The following is a 20,844-nucleotide window of genomic DNA, read 5'->3' as shown; positions in this document are numbered from 1 at the left end:
CAGTCTCCAGAACTATGAGAAAGAAATGTTTGCTTAAGTCATCCAGTCCATGGCATTTTTTTATTTTAAAATATTTTTGAGAGAGAGAGAGAGAGCGCACAAGCAGGGGAGAAGAGCAGGTTGGGGGGAGAGAGAGAATCTCAAGCAGGCTCCACACTCAGCACAGGGCCTGACATGGAGGTCAATCCCACAACCCTGGGATCATGACCTGAGCCAGAATCAAGTACCATTTCCTTAGCGTGGCATACCTGACCCGAGATCCTCTGTCTGTCTGAATCACTGAATCACTTGTAGTTTCCCAAATGCACAATGTTATTTTCACATTTCTCATTTACCCCCTAGTTTTACTGAGATATAATTGAAATATTACATTATATAAGTTTAATGTGTACAACATATTGATTTGATACATTTGTATATTACAAGATGCTTACCACCATAGTGTTAGCTAACACCTGTGTCACATCCCATAATTAATTTTTTTTGTGGTGAGAACATTTCAGATCTACTCTCTTAGCAACTCTCAAGTTTATAATATGGTATTATTAACTATAATCACTATGCTGTACATTAGATATCCAGAACTTATTCATCTTACAGCTGGAAGTTTGTCCTATGTACTTCTTTTGTTTTTTAATGTAGCGATCCTTCCCCCTAAGACACCAGTTCTACGTTTTTCACCCAGAGAAATCTTACCCCTTTTTCAAAGGTTCAACTCAGGTATCAATTCCTCTGTGAAGATTTTCTTGAACCTTTCCTAATCTTTCAGGCTGAATTTAGTGCTGCCTACTTGGTTCTACCAAGCATCTTGCTCATACCACTGTGATGGTGATGATCGCTTATCTAATTATGTTGTTTAGACATCAGTTTCTCAAAATAACTGAGGACAGCTCCTTTCTGGACTATTCCACCTTTATTTTTGTATTCTCACTGATCGGCAAAACAGGCACATAAAGGCAACTCATTAAATGCCTGGAGGATATGAATGTTATTCCCTAGTCTGAAACCCATTGTTGCGATAGTCCATGAGACCTATTTTGAATGCTCAGCACAACAGGCATATGGGCTCCCATCAGAGTTCAGTATTTGCAACTTTCAATGTGTAGGATGACACAAGCACTCTGCATTTGATCTATTTAATGGGCCTTTATAACAGGGGAGATGAGTAAGCAAAAGAGAGAAAACAGGAATGTTGTGTTGTCCCCTAAACCCTCTGTTCCTTGGTCATTCTGTCTAATTTTTGTGTTTCCTGAGATGCCAAGTTAATGTCACAACAGCAGTGGCCAATTCCAGAGTATTGCTAGTGTCCGAGGTCCAGCCAGCAGTTGATCTTAAGCCCACCCTCCTGCTTCCTGCTAATTCATGTAGCATTTGTATCACATACAGGCTTGGTTAAATGAGAAAAGGTCAACTGGTTGGCAGCTACTTAGACCAAACTATCCCAAACAAGGAGGCTGGGAGAGAGACGAAGCATCACCATCATAGCCCCAGCCTCTGGTTCTCTTTCTCTGCTTGTCTTTGAGGACTATTCAATAAATGACAAGAAGACAGGGGGCAACCTGTCTTAATGACCCACCTCTGCTTAACTCCTATGGCATTCCATTTGGATCAAATTGGCTTTCGTGTTAAACATAATACATTTCTTCTGCTCAGGTGGTTGTGATTGTCACTTTAGCTTTAATAAACCCACAAAGAAGAACCCCTAAAGTCTGGAGGAGAAGGAACAGGACAAAACTAACATCAGGACCTAACCCTGTGGCAGCGAGGAAGGATCATTGGAGAGAGAACCCACAAGGAGGAGCACTCTTTGAGGGTATCCATCAGTATGGCAGTTCTTGGCACTTCTTTATGGAATGACCTCAGTTGCTTTGCTTGGTGGGTTAGATTGGCCAGAAGATGCTATAGATGCTATAGATTCAAAGGGAGAGAAAAGAGGAAAAGGAATAAAAAGATTTAGATTCTGGTGCTTACTTTGGCAGCATGCATACTAAAATTGGACCAATATAGAGAAGATTAGCATGGTCCTGCACAAGGATGATGTGAAAATTCTTGAAGCATTACATAAAAAAAAAAAAAAAAAAAAAAAAAAAAAAAAGATCTAAAACCTGGGCTTATTACAAACTAGGACCTATGTGAAATACTGGTGAGTATAGGGTATATAGGCTGACAATGGGGTTATCTTGAATTGTGTTTTCATCATCCTGGGGAAAAGGTTAGTGGGATCCTGTAGGGTATCCCTTCTTGCATTCCACTCTTGGAGCCTGCTTTCATCTCAGACCCTTTCACCTCTCTGAGGCTCCAGTGTGCACTTTCAAGAGAGGAGGGAGAGGAGGAAGCATAGGTGAGGGACTAGTTTGAGCGTTATTCCTCTCCTGCCACCATTACTCCCCTCTGTTGGCTTTTTTTTTAATGCTGGGATTAGAGGGAGGATACCGTTCTCTTTGCCTGTTCCCCAGGGATGGAAATATAATTTTCACGAAGAAAAGCTTGATCAGTGACATCCAGGGTCTCTAATTTTACATGCTTTCAGTTCAGGTATTTCAGGATAATTTCCATGTCTGCAGTCTGTGATTTTATGTCTACCAAACAAATAATGTGAAATCCAGCACTCCAAGAAGCTTTTGGCTTTCTAATTTATGCCTGATGTTATTATTACTGACAAACAGAATTCTGGCTGATGTTTCCGGTAAGCTAATACTATCGTTGGGAGTTTAAAGGTTGAAGAACTGAGAGTTAGGAATAATTGATACCAAATAATTCAAGAATCTGACTATTTTCCAGGGAAAGAACTTTTATAAATAGCCTAACCTTGTGCCCCAGTTTGCCTGGAATACTCCTGGTTCATGCCTCTTGCCCCAGTGTAATCCTTAATAGAATACCCTTTCATTCTCAAAAATGACTCAGGTTAAGCAACAAATTAGATGCTTGCTCTGTTCATAGACATGGAGATATGGAGCCCTTGAGGGCATAGGATGGAAGGAAGCTATAAAGAATGAACAGCCATGTGGGTACAGCTCAGACTAGAGGAGAGAGGAACAAGAATGAGAAAGAAGACCAGGCCACCCGGTAGCAGGTTGGAACTTGCAGACTGTTTAGAGCAAGGTCATCTAATCTTAAATTTGTACTGTTGTGCTGCTGTGATCTAAACATGTATCTCTCCTCCCACAACCTGTATAATAAAGCTGTCTGCACCCATGAAGGCTTTATATGAGAGATAGTTCAGGAACTCAAGGAAAAGAAACTGTCTCCCATCTGAGTCAGTGAGATGCATGGGGCTGGTCATGTGGGGGAGAACAAAATGGTCCACCCAATGACAAGGCAGGAGTTCAGAGTGGAGGGTTACTGGGAAAAGCATAAACAACCCATTCCCTTTCCAGAATTCCAAGAGACTTTGAGGATATGTGTGTTGGAGAAAGTGGGTACACAAGTACCCCACTCCACGTGAGATGACACTTCAGCCATTTCATTAGAATCTCAAAGAATGGGGCACTTTAGCTGAATTTTGATCTGAAGCCATCAATTATTTCATTGTGGAACTTTGTAAGAAAGATCCAAGAACCATATTTAATTACTGCAGGATGATACTAAGAATGTTGTTTGCTCAGTACTCTCTTTACTAGGACCCTCATGAAAACTTTCTTTTAGGTTTTGGTACTGGGAACGGTTAGGTTAGCCTTGAGTAATTAATTGATTTGTGTTATGGACTCTGTTAGTCATGGGACTTATCTTGTTTCCCCTCTCTGTCTTGGCTGCTGGATTCAAATCTGGCTTTATCTACGGCCAACATGGTGCAGTAGATAACAACATGCAACTTGGGCTTGAACCTCACCCCTGGAAAATAAACATACCAAAAGGAAACATACATGCCATCAAACAAACTTCTCCAGGAAGTTTCAATTCCTTGTTTTCCATTTAGTATCATTTTCCATGTATAGTCATAATTCTTTACTTCCTATTAAAATGATACGGGCTGAGTCCCCCATGTGTATGTGGTTTTGGTAGAAATCCTGAAATTCTTCTATAAAGCATATATAGCAAAGAGACAGTAAATTCTGTTTGGACTGAAAACCTCATGGAGGAATGAAGTACTGAACATGGAATTGGCTGCTGTTAGAAGGATAAGGCACGTAACAGGTGAGGGTGGCTGGTTTCTTCATTTGTTTTTGAAGCTAAAGTAAGGGTCTAGATGCTGAGAACAACTTTCCTCATTAGCTAAGGCTTGGACTATATATAAAAGATGGCGGGGATAACCTAGAAGGACAACTTGGGGTGTTACAATAGCTATTTATTTATCATTGTAGCTGCAAAATTATCCTTCTAAGACTAAGCATAAATGGCTTTTGCCCAGTCGAATCGAACCTTGAGCCTACATGGGCTAGTCTTTAAAAGAAGGCTGGAGGGGCGCCTGGGTGGCTCAGTCGGTTAAGCGGCCGACTTCGGCTCAGGTCATGATCTCACGGTCTGTGAGTTCGAGCCCCGCGTCAGGCTCTGTGCTGACAGCCCAGAGCCTGGAGCCTGTTTCCGATTCTGTGTCTCCCTCTCTCTCTGCCCCTCCCCTGTTCACACTCTGTCTCTCTCTCTCTCTCTCAAAAATAAATAAACGTTAAAAAAAAAATTAAAAAAAAAAAAAGAAGGCTGGTGATGATATCCTTTACTCCTCTTATAGTTTCCCATCATGAAAACATCTGTCATTATGTTTGGCAAAGTGCCATTGTCGCTTAGGAAGTCTTAACAGATTAAAAGAAAAGCAGGACTCCATAGTGCGAGAAACACAAGCTAAATATTTTATTGGATTCTAAAAGAGAAGAGCGGAGAACGTAAGTACTTTAGTAAAAATCCACTACTCGTCTGAAAGAACCAACTTTGGCATTCATGGCCCCCCAGTCAAGGTATCTCCTATACTCCCCGGGCCTCAGCAGGTACTGCCTTCCCCTGTAGCTGGGCATCTCATAAAGGACCCAGCAGCCATCCAGCACATTGACAGAGTGGATTTCATTGAGATGGAAGCGGTCCTGAAGAGAGAGACAATCATCTGTGATCTCTGACATTTGTCCCCTGAAGTCCTCTCGCTCGTAGATCCTCATTCTGAAAGTGCCGGTGTGCTGGGGTGGCAGAAAAGAAAAAGTAAATGAACACAAGTGGAGAGAAATGGAAGTGTTCTAGCTCCTGCACCTCCCTGGCCACACCTACCCAGAACTTGTTGGAGTCCAGGTTTGCTTCCAGAACAATCACGTTGCAGTGTGAGCCTTGCCCACCCCCCACCCCATCGCCTACCCAGGCATCTAGTGATTTATGGGTAATATGAGGAGCAGAACTCAGCCACCCTTCACTGCCATCCACATCTCTGTCCCTAGCAACAAGACTCGTCCAAAATAAAATTGATCATGTTGGTGCTTGTTGTTAGAGCAGGTCCTTCTCAAAGGTGAAAAGTGTAAGTCACTGGAAAGAAAAGTCCCATTCGATACATTACTTTGGTTAAAGAGGAATCAACATTTAGCTATTTTATGTACATTATGGAACACGGGATTATTAATCTCTTGTAAAAAATAAGATGACACATTTTCTTTATCTCTGTGTTCAATATCAACCTATCTGGCGTCTAAACTTCCTCTCTGGTCTCTTCCCTTCCCGTCTTCATTTCCCTCAGCAACAAGAACCATCTCCATTAAGCTCTGTTTGGGTGACACTTTACCCGTGCCTCCCACACTCCAGCACATTCCTCTAAGAACTGTGAAATCACTCTCTAAGAAATATTGAATTCAAACTTTGATTTTGGATTTGGCCTTTCCTTTAATTTATACCTCTAAGTAAACTAATAGGTAGTGACCATGGTATCAGAATAAAAAATAGAGGACAGGAAGATAATTAAATAGGAAAGTGAGCCAAAGCAAGCAAACATATATTTATCAGGTAAGCAGACCCGGAGCCCCTGGCTGGCTCATTGGGTTAAGCATCAGGCTCTTGATTTCAACTCAGGCCATGATCTCATGGTTTGTGGGTTTGAGCCCTACATGGGGCTCTGTGTTGACATGCGGAGCCTGTTTGGGATTGATTCTCTCTCTCTCTCCCTCTCTCTCTGTTCTTCCCCCGCTTGTGTTCTCTCTCTCTCTCTCTCTCAAAATAAATAAATGAACTTAAAAAAAATTAAGCCGACCCAGATTGTATCTATCTGAGTTTTGATATATTATTTCTGAGTTGATACAGTTCAGAATGATGACATTAAGTTATATCTTGGGGCGCCTGGGTGGCTCAGTCGGTTAGGCATCCAACTTTGGCTCAGGTCATGATCTCACAGTCATGGGTTCAAGCCCCATGTCGGGTTCTGTGCTGACAGCTCAGAGCCTAGAGCCTGCTTTGGATTCTGTGTCTCCCTCTCTCTCTGCCCCTCCCCCACCCATCCCCTCTCTCTCTCTCTCTCTCTCTCTCTCTCTCTCTCAAAAATAAACATTAAAAAAAAAGAGGTTATATCTTACACAGATGGCAACTTGTTTTCTATTTGTCCTGCTTTTTCCTAATTAGACTTTGGCCTTTTAATTTTTTATTCCATTTAAAATATAAGAATCTGGGACCATGTGAGTAAAAAAGCACACACCATAGGGTTCATGAAGACCGACTTCCCATCTGAGACAGCCTTTTAGAACAGACCACATGCGGTAGCCCCACTCCCACCTTCTGCTGTGTAGTTGGAATGATTTGGTTGAAGAATAGTATTCGTTCATGGCTTTCACTTCCAAAGCGACCAGAGACAAAGACAGAGCCACACTCACCTGGGGGATGAGGCGGCAGGAGCGGACCACGTCGCTGAGGCCCATCCACTGCTGGTAGTCCGGGTAGTCCCCGCGCCGCAGGAAGTACTGGTGGCCCTGGTAGTTGGGGCGCTCGTAGAGCATCCAGCAGCCGCTGTCCACGCGGATGGAGTTGCAGCGGCTGAAATAGGGCTGCAGGTTGGGGCAGTCGCTGCTGCACTCGTAGCAGCGGCCCTGGAAGCCCCGGTCCTCGTAGAAGGTGATCTGCAAAATGGAAGGTGCGGGAGCGTGAGGCCATGTGCCCCCGCTGAGGATGCTGCGCCAGGGCAAACCCCCGGCATCAGGGACCCAGCACTTACCTTTCCCATTTTGGAGAGAGTGGTCAGGAGGTGTTCGCTGGGTGCTGTGTGGGCCGAGGGGGAGTGCCGCTGTATATATAGCAGCCCTGACTGCTGCCTCCGCAGGAAATCACACAAAAGGGGCCCATTTCGGTGAGTAAGGGGATTTGCAAGCTCCCCGCTCCCCCTCCCCCTGGTCATTGGGGTTAGCTGAATGGTTCTCTCATTCTTTCTGGTAGGTTCGGGTTGTTCTCATTCACTAAAGCTGTTGTTGCCACCAAAATGAAAAGAGTCTTTACTCTTTTAGTTGAGCAAAAGGATGAGCGAAATTCTATCCCCCGTGCTTTTATTTTGTCGCCTAATCTGCTTCATTGACTCCTCAAAGGTAATTAAACTAAGTAATGTGTTCTGCTCGGGGACTGGTGTATTTTTTTAAAACGTATTAAAAAGCAGAATTTAAATAATGAGGAATCTTAAGGAAGAGGAAACCAAGTGAAGCAATCTGTGAAAGTGCTTTAAAAAGCACAAAGCTTAGTTCGGGTTCAAGACTCTGTGGTCATCGTCGTTTGTATTTTGGGGTCTATCTGGAGTAAAATCGATACTTGACTGGAAATTCGTAGGTTCTTGGGGGCTGGGAACTCTCTCTTGTTTCTTTGTGCCCCGGGCCCTAGAGCAGAGGGTTGGCACATAGTGGGCCCTCAATACCTGGCTTTGACCTGAGAGAAAGCAGATAGTTATGACTTTCCTTCACTTGCTGAGGACACCCGGAGAGCCTAAATCCTTCCTTCTGCCGGTGGCTGCCCGGAGTACTGCTGTTCTTGGGCATTGTATTCCTGCCCTCCTTCAATGTCCTAATCTTGGTATCCTTGCCCTCCTCAACGTCTTAAGATCTTCCTTCTCTCTCCCCCATCACAGACGCTTGCTCACTTGGTAAGGGTGGTTTGAGCTACTGTAAGGAGTAATGTAGAAGCTCTCAAAATACCAACGACCTACTTCCTCAGACTTTTTTTTTTTTTAATTTTTTTTTTTCAAAGTTTTTTATTTATTTTGGGGACAGAGAGAGACAGAGCATGAACGGGGAAGGGGCAGAGAGAGAGGGAGACACAGAATCGGAAACAGGCTCCAGGCTCCGAGCCATCAGCCCAGAGCCCGACGCGGGGCTCGAACTCACGGACCGTGAGATCGTGACCTGGCTGAAGTCGGACGCTCAACCGACCAAGCCACCCAGGCGTCCCCCTCAGACTTTTGAGATGTGGATGGCACCCAAGCCAGATGGCAGCCTTTGGATCGTATGGATCTCACAGTGTGGTATGGGACCCCTGAGGCCGCTGGGACACTTTCAGGAAGGTCAGAAGGTCAAAACAGTCTTCCCAACAATACCAAGATGTTATTGACTTTTTTCACCCAGTGGAGTTTATGTCCAGAGGCTATATGAGTTGAAGAGATTTATAAAAATGTCTAATAATGCCAATCTGTTCACTAAATGTTTTTGTTTTGGAAAATACGGTTGTTAGTCATAAAAACGTTAGTCATAAAAAACAACACGTTATTTATGTTGACATGTAACAGGTTTACCCTCTAAGGCCTTGCGTCAGAGGCCTACACTCAGGCCCTGTCAGTCGTATGGTCGCCCTGTCGGTTCCAATGGTCAGCTTCCAATGTTCGAGCATCAGGGACCTGGACTGGGGGCGGGTACGGGGTGAGTGGTGCTGTCAGGACCTACACCCTCGCAAGTGACACTAACTGTGACCACCTACCCTGCCTATCCCGTGCCTTGCATCCACACTGCTTCCTCTAAAGCTGTTTTTCTTCCCAGTGCTTACAAACGTCATGAAATTGTTGAATAGACACCGTTTATGGAGAACGCATTCAGGGACCAACGCCTACACACCTCCATGTGCACGCACTTCTGCAGTTTCTGTGGCTGTTTGTGTAGTCTCGGTTTCCCCGTTTATAAAATAGGAATGGTGATGAAAATCAAATAAGATAATGGATTTGAAAGTACATGGAACATTGTAAAGCAATACCAGTGGTAAAAAAATATATATATCGTTCACATTTTAATAAATGCTAAAGATGATAACGTTAATAGAGCTCAGAGCCTGGAGCCGGCTTCGGATTCTGTGTCTTGCTCTCTCTCTCTGCCCCTCCCCTACTCTCTCTCTCTCTCTCTCTCTCTCTCTCTCTCAAAAGTAAAATAAAAACATTAAAAAATGTTATAAATAAAGAAATAAGTTTCTGCTTCCGGGCTTCGATGTCATGGTGTCTACACTTCTGCTTATTGTATACAGACTAAATGCGATCCGTGGATAATTGCATATACTGGAACGCTTGATCTAATTTAGCAAAGGTCTTCTGTTTGGTAACTTTGATTTCACAGTCAAATGACGACTACCATTTGGAGGTGGTCTTGAAGCAAGGCACCGAGAAAAGGAATAACATAGGCAAGGGCTGTGCGGTCAGAGCAGAGAGATTCCTTGAAGTCCATCCACTGCTGGTGTCAGACGCCCCGGCACGGAGCGTCCAGCTCTTGCTGTCCACCTGCACGCACCCTGTTGCTGTGGATAAACAGGTCTGCAGGTTGGACTGGTCGTTGCTGCCCTCAGAAGAGGTAACTTGCGATGGAATGTGCAGTAGGGGAAATCCCCCCAAGAACACGTTGCCGTGAGGTCGTTGACAAACCCCCGTTCTACACCCAGCCCACTGTGGTTGATGGACTGAGAATACAGAAGCCAGGGTCGTCATCAGCCATAGCAGAGACTCAGGGTATGTGTGCTTGTGTGCGTGTGTGGGTGCATTTCAGACCCACTGGTGAGTTAGGCCTGATTTGGCCAACAGTAGCATTTTGCCCTTTTCCTCATTTCTATATTACCAATGCAGTCTTTTTAAATGTGTTTGTCTTTCATTCTCCCTTACCTAATAGCTGTGTGTCCTTTCTGTTAAAGTGCCTTGGAGGTCTTTGAGGTGGTGCGGGAAAGGGAAGTTGATACGTAAAGCACAGGTCAGAAGAAGTGTCCCTGCTCTCATTGTTTGATTACACTCTTTCACGTTTAAGTAGAGAAATAGTAGGAATAAACACAATCCAGCTGAAAAACTGTGGGGGCGTGTGTTTTCAATCTTGACAGTGCAGGAGGGCTTATTGGAGAGAACCTGTTCCCATTCTGCCTTTTGAACTCAAGATGTCTGTGAGGATCCGGGCCCAGGGAAGGAATCATCCCTCGATACTGGAACGCCTTCCCTTCCCAGAGGCTTATCAAAGCTCACCCAGTCTTCAAGGCAGCCTAGGCCCGTCTTCCTAGGACACCCCCTCTTCAGGCCAGCTGTTACTCGGCTGTCTCTTCTCCGAGCACCTACATGCACTTCGTCACCACCCAACTTAGTACTGCAGCCTTGCCTTTCTCGTCGAATTCCTTCTTTTCGTTGTCTTCAGCAAGGTCATGAGCTCAAGAATAAGGGCATGTCACACTCCTTTATCCCCCATGATGATTTATCAGTTAGGTGGGTGGATAAATAGAGCCCTGGAAGCACGAAGAACATGAAAAAATAATGATTCTAATTCTATTTTGGATAACGATAGTTCTCCCGTGTGAGGTCACCCGTGTGGGCTCAGAGACACGGAAGCCAGTTTCTCCCACTCACTCAGCTACTGCTCTGGTTCTGATGCTTCCTCTTCTGTCCGCCTTTGTTGACCTGGGAGGACTTGAAGGGAGGTAAAAATGGCCCAGAAACCAGGCAGGCTGGTGTGTGCAGAGGGCAGCGAGGCCTGCCGTTGGGGTGGGGAGGTTTTAAGCACCACCGGGGTATGCTGTGAAGGTCTCAGAACTTACCTCTAGTGTCTAAGCGTGAGAGACAAGAGAGGTGGCCTGAGAAAGAGAACGGAAATGAAGGAAAAAGTGATAAGCAACATTTTTGTGAAGGAAAATGATAAAGAAGATTCTTAGCTACCTCCTTGTACTTTAAAAGATGGATGGATCAATGGAATGAGACTTGGGGTCCCGGGGGCTGCAAGGCATGCTTTGTAATGTCTCTTTGTATTATCAGCCAGCAGCCCAGGCTAAAATATGTCAGAGGTTAGGGCACTGAGGCCAATGAGGCTTTTATCAGAAATATTTGAATACTGAGTTTATCTCTCAAGTTATGTACAAGCATTTTATTTTTCTTTAAAAGTAACTGTAAAACTCTCTTTTGGAAGAACTGGTCTCATTTACATCAGGAAAAAAATTAGAAAGCTGTTTAAGGTCCTCTAGGAACTCAATGGTTAAATAAACTTGTATATCAAAATATCTGAAAGTATCTACTGTAAGCCTGGCTTCTTCTTTAAAAAAATTTTTTTTTTTAATGTTTATTTTTGAGAGGAAAACAGAGCATGAGTTGGGGAGGGGCAGAGAGAGGAAAACACAGGATTTGGAGCAGGCTCCAGGCTCTGGACTATCAGCACAGAGCACGATGCAGGGCTCGAACTCACAAACTGGGAGATCATGACCTGAGCTGAAGTTGGACGCTTAACTGACTGAGCCACCCCTGCGCCCCAAGCCTGGCTTCTTGTAAAAACAAAATCACTCATTTAGGAGCCATTATAGTTGCCTGAGGCCTGTTAGGAGCCTCAGTGAAAATAGTTCATTACCCTTTGCCTCTCTCCCCACACAAACGTTTTAGTTTATACGCTGGCTTTTCCTGAAGCATTTGCGGACTTTTCTCCTGACTCACTGGTAACCACTCCCAAGAGAAATCTCTCGAGTTCGTCAGCACATCGTTGACATGACACTCCGCTGAAGGAAGCCATGTCTACCTTCATTTACGTGGTTAGGATTGAAACTGCAGCAAATTTTACAGCACTCACTTGGCTCGGGGTGATGAAATAATAATAGGTATTAATAAATAGCCTACCTATTAATAATAGGTATTAATGAATAGCCTACTGTATAAAGAGTGTCTAGTATGTTCCAGACATTGTACCAGGAATCTGGTACAAAGTACATCATGTAGCCAACACAGCACAGTTATTATGGAAACTCCCAAATGTTTGTGAGGTCTGGGGCAAGAGCATAAATCGAGCCGCCTCCAGCTTCTCCCTCCCTCACGTATACACACTCTATCTGCATGCTCCTTGCCCCCTCCACTTCCCATAAACAGCCGCCTTTTGACTCCCAGTGGCCTTGGGAGGATAGGCCAGGCAAAGACTCTCCTTTAAGTCTTGGAAACAAGGGTCTAAATAGAGGGAATTCTGGAGCTCCAGGTAAAAGGTGTGTGGTCTAGAAGAAGTGTAGGCTTGTCTCCAGGATCCAACAGATTTCTGTCCTGTGGGAACGATTATAGCTGGGAGTCTAGAGTAAGGCTCTCTGAAGCACCCAGTTCAAGCCAAGATCTCTGACTAAGTCTAATAACAGTACTGATCACCATAGAGAAACAAATCCAAAAAGGTAGATGTAGCTAGTAAGTGGAGGAACTGGGGATTGAACTCAAGTCTGTCAGCCTCCAAGGCCTAAACTAATTGCCTCTCCATGTAATAATGGTTTGTTTTGTGTATTACCTTTCTAGGTATACACTTCTAAATTATACACTTCTAGGTATCTCTTCCCTAAATTACACATTTCTCAATGTCACACTTTTTTTTTTTTTTTTGTAATTTGCAAAGGTCCAGCCTCCAACTGGCCTGCTGTGTCCCTACAAACCCTGAAATCTTTGTCTTTAACAGTTCTGGTAAATTCTAGTGGACTCTTCAATGACTGATTGCTGCCAGGCTGAAGAAATCAGCATTAACTGACCATAAAAAGCTCTGAAATCCCCTATTTATTTATTTGGGTGTAGACTTCTAAGACAGTAGTATTGGGTGACTGTCAAAGGGACATTGAAGATGTTTACATTTCCTTGACTTCAAAGAATTTTCTAGAGAACAGCTCATTTCTTCCGACCCCTTTTCCTTATCAAGTCCATGTATGTAGCACAATTAGACACAACTGATAGAGTCATGGCTACTAGTAACTGAGCTCCTGCCATAGGCTAGCTTCTGTACATGAGGTAGCTCATATATTCCTCATAAGATTATGCAAGCGGGAAAACTGAGGCTCAGGGAGGGTAAGCAAGTTGCTTAAGGTCACCCAGCCATTAGGTGGTCAAGCCAGAATCCAAGTCCCTGGACCTCAGAGTCTGCATTGGTAACCACTGAGTTACCCCACTTTGGTAACCACTGAGATAGCCCACTTTGAAACCCAAAAGAGTCTTAAAGTATCAGATCTGGAAGGAAATACAGAGCTCATCTTGTCCATACTCTTCATTTTACAAAGAAGGAAACTCATGGCAGACTGAGCTTTGTGAGATGAAATGCTATTTTCTAAGCCTATGAATTCACCAGATTAAAACAAAACCAAATCCTAAATTAACAAAGTTATTTTCGGTGACACAGGTCACTTGGCTTTTCATTTTTTGTTAAAAGAGAACTCATATGAAAAAGACCCCAAAAAACAACAAAGCTCATATGTCATTAGTCACCCAACTATAGGACAACACAATGATTTAGCTAGGCCAGCAAGAAAACCTCAAATCTTCTGCATATTTGGTATTGATAAAAGCCATAACATTTTGATAATATGTGTATATTTATAATTTATCCCACAAGTTCCTTCAACAAGAAGGAATCTTATTTTAAAAGAATCTTCATTACTTAAGGTTTTATGCAGAGCATTATCTTTTTAAAGATTTATTTATTTATTTATTTATTTGATTTTTTTGTTTGTTTTCAGGTCATCTCTATACCCAACATGGGGCTCAAACTCAAAACCCCAAGATCAAGAGCTGCATGTTCTATCAACTGAGCCAGCCAGGTGCCCCAAAGCATTATTTTTTAAAACATTTTTATTGAGATATTATTTGCATACCATACAGTTCACCCATTCAGAGTATATAAATATAATTAAACAATTTTTTGCTTTTTGGTTTTTTTTTTTTTTTTTTTTTTTTGAGAGAGAGCAGGGGAGGGGCAAAAGGAGAGAGAGAGAGAGAGAATCTTAAGCAGTCTGCATGGTCAGCATGGGGTCCTTCTCGGGGCTCGATCTCATGACCATGAGATCATGACCTGAGCTGAAATCAAGAGTCAGATGCTTAACCAACTGAGCCACCCAGGGGCCCCTAAGGTTTAGTGATTTTAGTATACTCATAGATAATGTGCAATCATTGTCACAGTCAGTCTTAGAACATGCACATCACCACAGTGAGAAATCCTGTACTCTTTAGTTTCATTCCCTATCCACCCATCCCCCACCCAGCCCTAAGCAACCACTAATCTACTTATGGTCTCTGTAGATTTGCCTAACCTGGGAATTTCATATAAATGGAATCCTATAATACATATTCTTATATGACTGGCTTCTTTCACTTTGCATAATGTTTTCAAGGTTCATTCATGTTATAGCAGGTATCAGTATTTCATTCCTTTCTGTGGCCAAATAATATTCCGTATATGTATATATGACATTTTATTTATCCAATCATCCATTGATAGGCATTTGGGTTGTTTTCACCTTTTGGCTATTGTGAATAGTGCTGCTATAAACAATGCTTGTTTGAACACTCCTTTCAATTCTTTTGAATATATATCTAGAAGTGGAATTGCTGAGTCATATGATAACTCTATGTTTAACTATTTGAGGAACTGCCAAATTGTTTTCCATAGCAGCTGAACCATTTTACGCTTGCACCAGCAACTTATAAGCATGCCAATCTCTCTATGTCCTTACAAATATTTGTGATTTTCTGGGTTTTTTCCCTAAAATTATTATAACTATCCTAATGGGTATTAAGTGGTATCCCCTTGTGGTTTTGATTTGAATTTCCCTAATGACTAATAACGTTGCACATCTTTCCATTTGTTTATTGGCCATTTGTATATCTTCTTCAGAAAGATACATATTCAAGTTTACTGTATGTATATATATATATATATATATATATATATATATATATATATATATATTCTAGACTCTGGATACATGTACTCAGGTATATAGTTCGTAAATATTTTTTCCCATTCCATAAGCTGTCTTTTCACTTTCTTGATAGTGTCCTTTGATGTGTAAAAGGTTTTAATTATAATTAAGTCCAATTGATTTTGTTGTTGTGGTTTATGCTTTTGGTGTCACATTTAAGAAATCATTGCCTAATAAAAGATTACAAAGATATATGTTTGTGTTTTCTTCTAAGTTTTACAGCTTGAGTTTTTACACTGAAGTCTTTGATTTTTTTTTTTTTGAGCGAATTTTTATATATGGTGTGAAATAGGGGATTAACTTCATTCTTTTTCGCGTCATTGTCCAGTAGTTTCAGCATCATTTATTGAAAAGCTACTCTTTCCCCATTGAATCATCTTAGCATGCTTGTCAAAAATCAGTTGACACATGGGTTAGTTCCTGGACTCTCGAGTCTATTTTATTCATCTATATGTCTACCCATATAGACACACACAGGTACCCAGGACCTCACTGCCTTGCTTTTCTTGTTCGTTTGTTTTCAATGCTTATTTATTTATTTTTGAGAGAGAGAGAACAAGAGAGAGAGAGTGCACATGCACAAAGAGGGGAGGGGCAGAGAGAGAGCGAGAGAGGGAGACACAGAAGCTGAAGCAGGGTCCAGGCTCTGAGCTGTCAGTGCAGATTGTGACCTGAGCTGAAGTCAGATGTACAACTGACTGAGCTACCCAGGCACTCCAAAAGTCTCTTGACACATGGGTTAATTTCTGGACTCTCGAGTCTATTTAATTCCCCTCTATGTCTACCCAATGCGAGTACCTCACTGTCTTGATTACTGTTGTTGTGTAGTAAGTTCTGAAATCGAGAAATACTCCTACTTCACTCTTCTTTCTCAAGATTGTTTTGGCTTCTCCAAGTCCCTTGCATTTCCATATGAATATTAAAATCAGCTTCTCAATTTTGACAAAGAAGTTAACTGGGACAGGGCACTATTTTTGCTTATATAAATTTGGAAAGAGAATTGGCATTCTGGGAGAGCAGCTTTAAGTGGAAAGAAACTCCAGAGGTACGCAGGAAGTAAATATTAATACTTCATTCTGCATGATTGAGTCTTTGGTAATTGAGTCCTGATAAAAATTCATATTGGAATCCAAAACAAAGATGACCATATCGCACTGTTGAAAATGAGGGGACACTGAGGGTGCCTGAATTTTCTGCATTTGTAATGTAGAATAATAATATAATAATTATTGTATAATAATTTAAAAAGAACAAAGTGTGTTCACAATCTTTCCTTATCTTTTCATCATAAGTGTACTGGGATTTAGTGAAGCAGGAATTTCTTATCCACTTGTAGTCTTCAATAAGGTAATTCAGGCACAGAGAGGGTAAGAAGTGACTTGATCAAAGAGATAAGCCAGTTAAGTAGGGTAACCAACCATCACGATTTACCTGAGACTGAGGGGCTTCCCACAATATAGGACTTTCGTTGCTGAAACTGGGAGAGTCCCTAAAAAAACTCATCTGAGTTGGTCACTTTACTAGTAATTAGCAGAAGCAGGAACGACTCAGGCCCTTTAACTCAGCATACACACTTTTCCTACCAGTTGAACGCATCAAGCATGCTTGACTTTCTCTACCTTGGGAATTCTGCGTAAAAACCCGTCTTCACTCAGCTTTTCTTGACTCGTCTTATCTGGGACTTCAGCTGCCCTAAGCTTTCCAGCAACCTCTTGTCTTTGGTGTCCCAGCCATAACTCATTCTATTTTCTTTTTTCGATAGTCGAATAGTTTTTCGTTCTATCTGCCCTTCCTCTCTTTTGCAGATCATGGGTTGCAGAAGCAGACATAGTGCTTCTCCCTGCTTCCCATGATGCGAGTGGGGCCTTCACAAATACCGTTGCCTGATGGAGAGGAAGTCCGTAAACACTCAAAACACCTGATCTTCAGCGTCAGGTAAGTTGCCAGGGGTCACCATTCCTTAGAACTCAATTATTGTTTAAATATGAACAAGAGTCACTTAGTGCCAGGAACACAATTTGTATCTTTATTGCATTTTGACGTGGATCACAACAAGAAACACACAGCCTAGTACAAATCGATGACCCGTCTCAGAGAGCCCACTCTGGCATCCATGGCCCCCCAGTCGTGGTAGCGCCTGTAGTCCCCCGGCCTCAGCAGGTACTGCCGCCCCCGGTAGTTGGGCATCTCGTAGAGGACCCAGCAGCCCTCCAGCACGTGGAGGGAGTGGAGCTCATTGAGCCGGAAGCGATCGTGGATACAGGAGCAGTCCTCAGTGAGCTCGGACACAAGGCCTCCGTAGTCATCTCTCTCGTACAGCCTTATCCTGTGAGAGCTGGTCTGTTGTGACAATAAACAAAAGAAGAAAAATCAGTTGTGTGCCTCCCTGATCTCCGTAAAAGTGGCTCAGTCAGCCTGTACCTTCATGAAGCATGGTTTTCAAACCATCCTGCCGAGTATGTGTCCTTTCCTCACATTGTTGGAAATTCCTAACAAGTCAGGACGAATATTAAAATAAGACTGTGGACTTATTGTGGAAGAAACCAGTGGACTGTCTTGTGGAAGAAACAAACATTGAAATAAAGGTCACAAAAGTCCTTTGTAGGAAACCATCGGGCCCAACTGTAGTTAGTGAGTCTGCAGAGAGGATGTGAACTCTTTTCCATTATGGCTGCATATAACTGAGTCCTAACAAGCTTGTTTCTAAGTCGCTTTTCACTCAGAATGTACAACAGTTTGTATTTACTCTGACATGTCTGACATTTTACCAAGTCACCTGAGCCATTTGAAGTTCTTGCTTCAAAGCAATTCCTCTTATATTTATATGTCTTTTTGCATCTGCAAATTTCTCTAGCCTACTTTTGGTTTCACTTCTTGAATCTGCTTGTCATACCACATAATTTGGTATCATCGGCAATCAGAAACACAAACTCAACATGTTTAACAAACATGAGCAGTGCTCTGAGGAGGGCCATGCCCATGAAATCTCAATTAATGACCCTGGAGAGAAACTAGGTGATAATGACTCCTGGGAGGCACGGAGGAAGCTGAGACATATCGTTCTAGTTTCTAGACCCTTATGCCATAGAGGCTGCATAGAAAACAGTCACTAATACAGCCAGCACACATTACACTGATATTGTTCTCCCAGAGTCTATTAAGTGTTTCTATTAATAAAAGGCAATGATCTAGAACAGGCTTTTAGCTATTCTGAGCAAGGTGATGTTTATTTCGAATTTAGGGATCATCTAAAAGCCACCAAATTTAACTTTAGCGGCTATGTTGTTGCGATTTCTTGTGCCCTAAAACAATCTTGTCCTTTTTTTTTTTTTTTAAGTCTTGTCCTTAAGTAAGAAAAAAAAGAGAGACAGGTTCCAGTGATTCATAAGCCTACTCACAATTTTCTTTTCAAGGCTTGAGAGCCAGGTATTGCTATCCTTACTGTGAACACTAGTCCTGGGTTGAAACAAACTGACTTTTTTACAAACAGGAATTTACGACGACGGATCAGTGATGCTTTCGCATCAGTCTGGTTGAACCAAGACTCACGTAAGGGATGGCCCGGCAGGAGCGGACCGAGTCGCTGAGGCCCATCCACTGCTGGTAGTCCGGGTAGTCCCCGCGCCGCAGGAAGTACTGGTGGCCCTGGTAGTTGGGGCGCTCGTAGAGCATCCAGCAGCCGCTGTCCACGCGGATGGAGTTGCAGCGGCTGAAATAGGGCTGCAGGTTGGGGCAGTCGCTGCTGCACTCGTAGCAGCGGCCCTGGAAGCTCCGGTCCTCGTAGAAGGTGATCTGCGGTGGAAAACAAGGGGACAGCCAGAAGTCAGCGGGGGAAGTGCCCCGAACACAGCAGGCGCTCAACAGACATGGCATGGCACCTCGCTCGGGTGGCTCACCTTCCCCATGGTTGTCGGCAGCGATGATCAGCGTCCAGTGTGATGGGGACAAGAGTGGCAGCCGGTATATATAGCAGGAGGGCTGCTGCGTTGGCAAGAACAACACAAAAGGGGCCTGGGGGTAGTGCGTGAGGGGATTTCTATGTTCTCACTCTTTTTTTCATTTGGGATCATGGGGCAGGGGGCTCTCATTCTCTCTGGCATTTTCGAGTTCTCCTCACTAGCTCCAGTGAAAGGAATTGAAGTCAGCAGAGCCATTATGACCTTGGAGACAAAGGGCGCACTTCTCATCCTATGCAGCTCTCTAGAAATACATTACATGCCCAGCATTTTGTGGTGTTTGCCTATGGAAACTGCTGAGATGAGGGGTGGTTCCATCTGGGGTGACTCATGACAATCCTCTGAGTTCCAGAAGGACTTGAAGTGCTAAGGGTGACCAAAAAAATCCTCTAATTGAGCGACAATTACATTTTCTAAACTACCTCATCAGTATGATATGGTTTTGATAAAAGCATTTTGCGTATGTTTATGTAGGGGAAAAAAAAGATAACAATGGTGTATGTATCCACCAAAATGTCAGTTGTGGTTATCAATAAATGGCAAAGTGATAGGTCCTAGTTTTATGTTTTTATTTCTCCTTTTGGTTGTTTTTGATTGCCTTATTTTTTTTTACATAAGTATATATTACTTTCATGGGATGAGAAACAAACTCAATTTGTAATGTATAACTTTGAGTTGCTGGTGAAAAGCAGCAAATTTTGAAACTAAGTATATTTTGTTTTGAGCTCGAGCACTTCTCCTTGGGCTAAAAATAAAGAGATTTCCCGAGACCCTGTGAGACCCTCTGAGAGCAGGAAAACATACAGGATCCTTCCATTCCCTCTCTCCCACCAACGGTCGTCTAAGGTTGCTTTTTGTTTTCAGAACTAGCATCGTGATTTGCCTGATTTTTCCTTTCCTGGAGTGTCACTGCTTCCTAGAACCCAAGTGACTGCCCAAAGAGCTTTCTCCACCGCTGCCAACCTACTGACTCGTCTTTGTCCCCTGTGGGTATGTAGAAAGATGGTAGTTTGTGATTCATGGAGGGCTCCGAGAGGATAGCCAACCACAGCTACCAGTAAGTGTTCACAACACCATTTGGGCAAGTCCTTGGGCAGCACGTGAAGCAGATGTGCAGATGGCAAAAGGAGAGACAGCAATAGCCACAGAGGAAAAAAAAAATGTCCCCTCACAATTAGCAGGGCTAGACCAAAGAAAACCCGCGAAGTCCTAGGAAGCTAGACAGTGTATCCACAGGTCACTGATGTATCTTCAGTCTCCACCTAGTGCTGCAGGCCTCAGGTAAACCTCAGTTACAGCCGCAACTGAACCCGTGTGGAAAAGGCGGCATCGGTCTCCCCAGCCATACCACCGCATCGGGACACCCCACGATTTTCAGCAAAAGCCAACAAACGAAACACCGGTTTTTGCACCTGTTTCTGCGGAAAGGTGACACATCAAAACCTCAGAAGAGGTGAAAGCTGTACTCACGGTCATTTGGTCAAATTATTGCTACATGTATTTACAAGCTAAACCAGTGCTTAATCAGCATTTTGCAAAGTGCTGAAGGACTAGAACATTTTCTTTTCCTAGTAGATATTATATTTATTGAAAGAAAGCCTACACTTATTTTTCCTTTACTGCTTTATTGAAATGATTTTAAATGTCTCCATCGGAGAACATAGTAAGGGCAGTGAATGACAGATTAATTTGATTTGGGGTCAAAACTTCCAGAAGCTGCCTCCTACCCCCCTCACTCTGTAGTATTCAGTGCTAAACACTTGTGGCATTGCTGCAAAGCCAGTCTGTTCTGACCTAGAAATACTACATAGTCTCGAAATTC

The 20,844-nt window shown here is 43.0% G+C and overlaps 2 protein-coding genes and 1 non-coding gene across 3 annotated transcripts; 1 reads left to right on the top strand and 2 right to left on the bottom strand.

Moving 5' to 3' along the window:
* The first annotated feature begins 1,963 nt into the window (after positions 1-1,963).
* LOC131505821 (U6 spliceosomal RNA) lies at positions 1,964-2,069 on the top strand. The gene has a single exon (XR_009258591.1). It is a non-coding gene; the product is annotated as a U6 spliceosomal RNA (small nuclear RNA).
* A 2,692-nt stretch (positions 2,070-4,761) lies between these two features.
* LOC131492828 (gamma-crystallin B) lies at positions 4,762-7,171 on the bottom strand. The gene is made up of 3 exons (XM_058696659.1): positions 7,106-7,171; positions 6,768-7,010; positions 4,762-5,102 (listed from the first exon to the last, which is right to left on the bottom strand). The coding sequence occupies exons 1-3, from the start codon at positions 7,112-7,114 to the stop codon at positions 4,827-4,829; spliced, it is 528 nt and encodes a 175-aa protein (XP_058552642.1). The 5' UTR covers positions 7,115-7,171; the 3' UTR covers positions 4,762-4,826.
* A 9,898-nt stretch (positions 7,172-17,069) lies between these two features.
* On the bottom strand, positions 17,070-19,091 carry LOC131499284 (gamma-crystallin A). Its single transcript, XM_058707166.1, has 3 exons — positions 18,963-19,091; positions 18,616-18,858; positions 17,070-17,406 (listed from the first exon to the last, which is right to left on the bottom strand). The coding sequence occupies exons 1-3, from the start codon at positions 18,969-18,971 to the stop codon at positions 17,134-17,136; spliced, it is 525 nt and encodes a 174-aa protein (XP_058563149.1). The 5' UTR covers positions 18,972-19,091; the 3' UTR covers positions 17,070-17,133.
* Positions 19,092-20,844: the final 1,753 nt, after the last annotated feature.

This window comes from Neofelis nebulosa, chromosome 2, assembly GCF_028018385.1.
Source record: "Neofelis nebulosa isolate mNeoNeb1 chromosome 2, mNeoNeb1.pri, whole genome shotgun sequence".
Lineage (NCBI taxonomy): Eukaryota > Metazoa > Chordata > Mammalia > Carnivora > Felidae > Neofelis > Neofelis nebulosa.
The sequence above is the reverse complement of the archived record's forward strand: the minus strand, read 5'-3'. Positions and strand labels throughout refer to the sequence as shown.

Coding starts and splice junctions, on each gene's coding strand:
- LOC131492828 (XM_058696659.1), bottom strand. Junction 5,103..6,767: donor CCTGCCGCCTCATCCCCCAG/GTGAGTGTGGCT, acceptor CTGCCACCCCAG/CACACCGGCACTTTCAGAAT.
- LOC131499284 (XM_058707166.1), bottom strand. Junction 17,407..18,615: donor CCTGCCGGGCCATCCCTTAC/GTGAGTCTTGGT, acceptor TTGTCACAACAG/ACCAGCTCTCACAGGATAAG.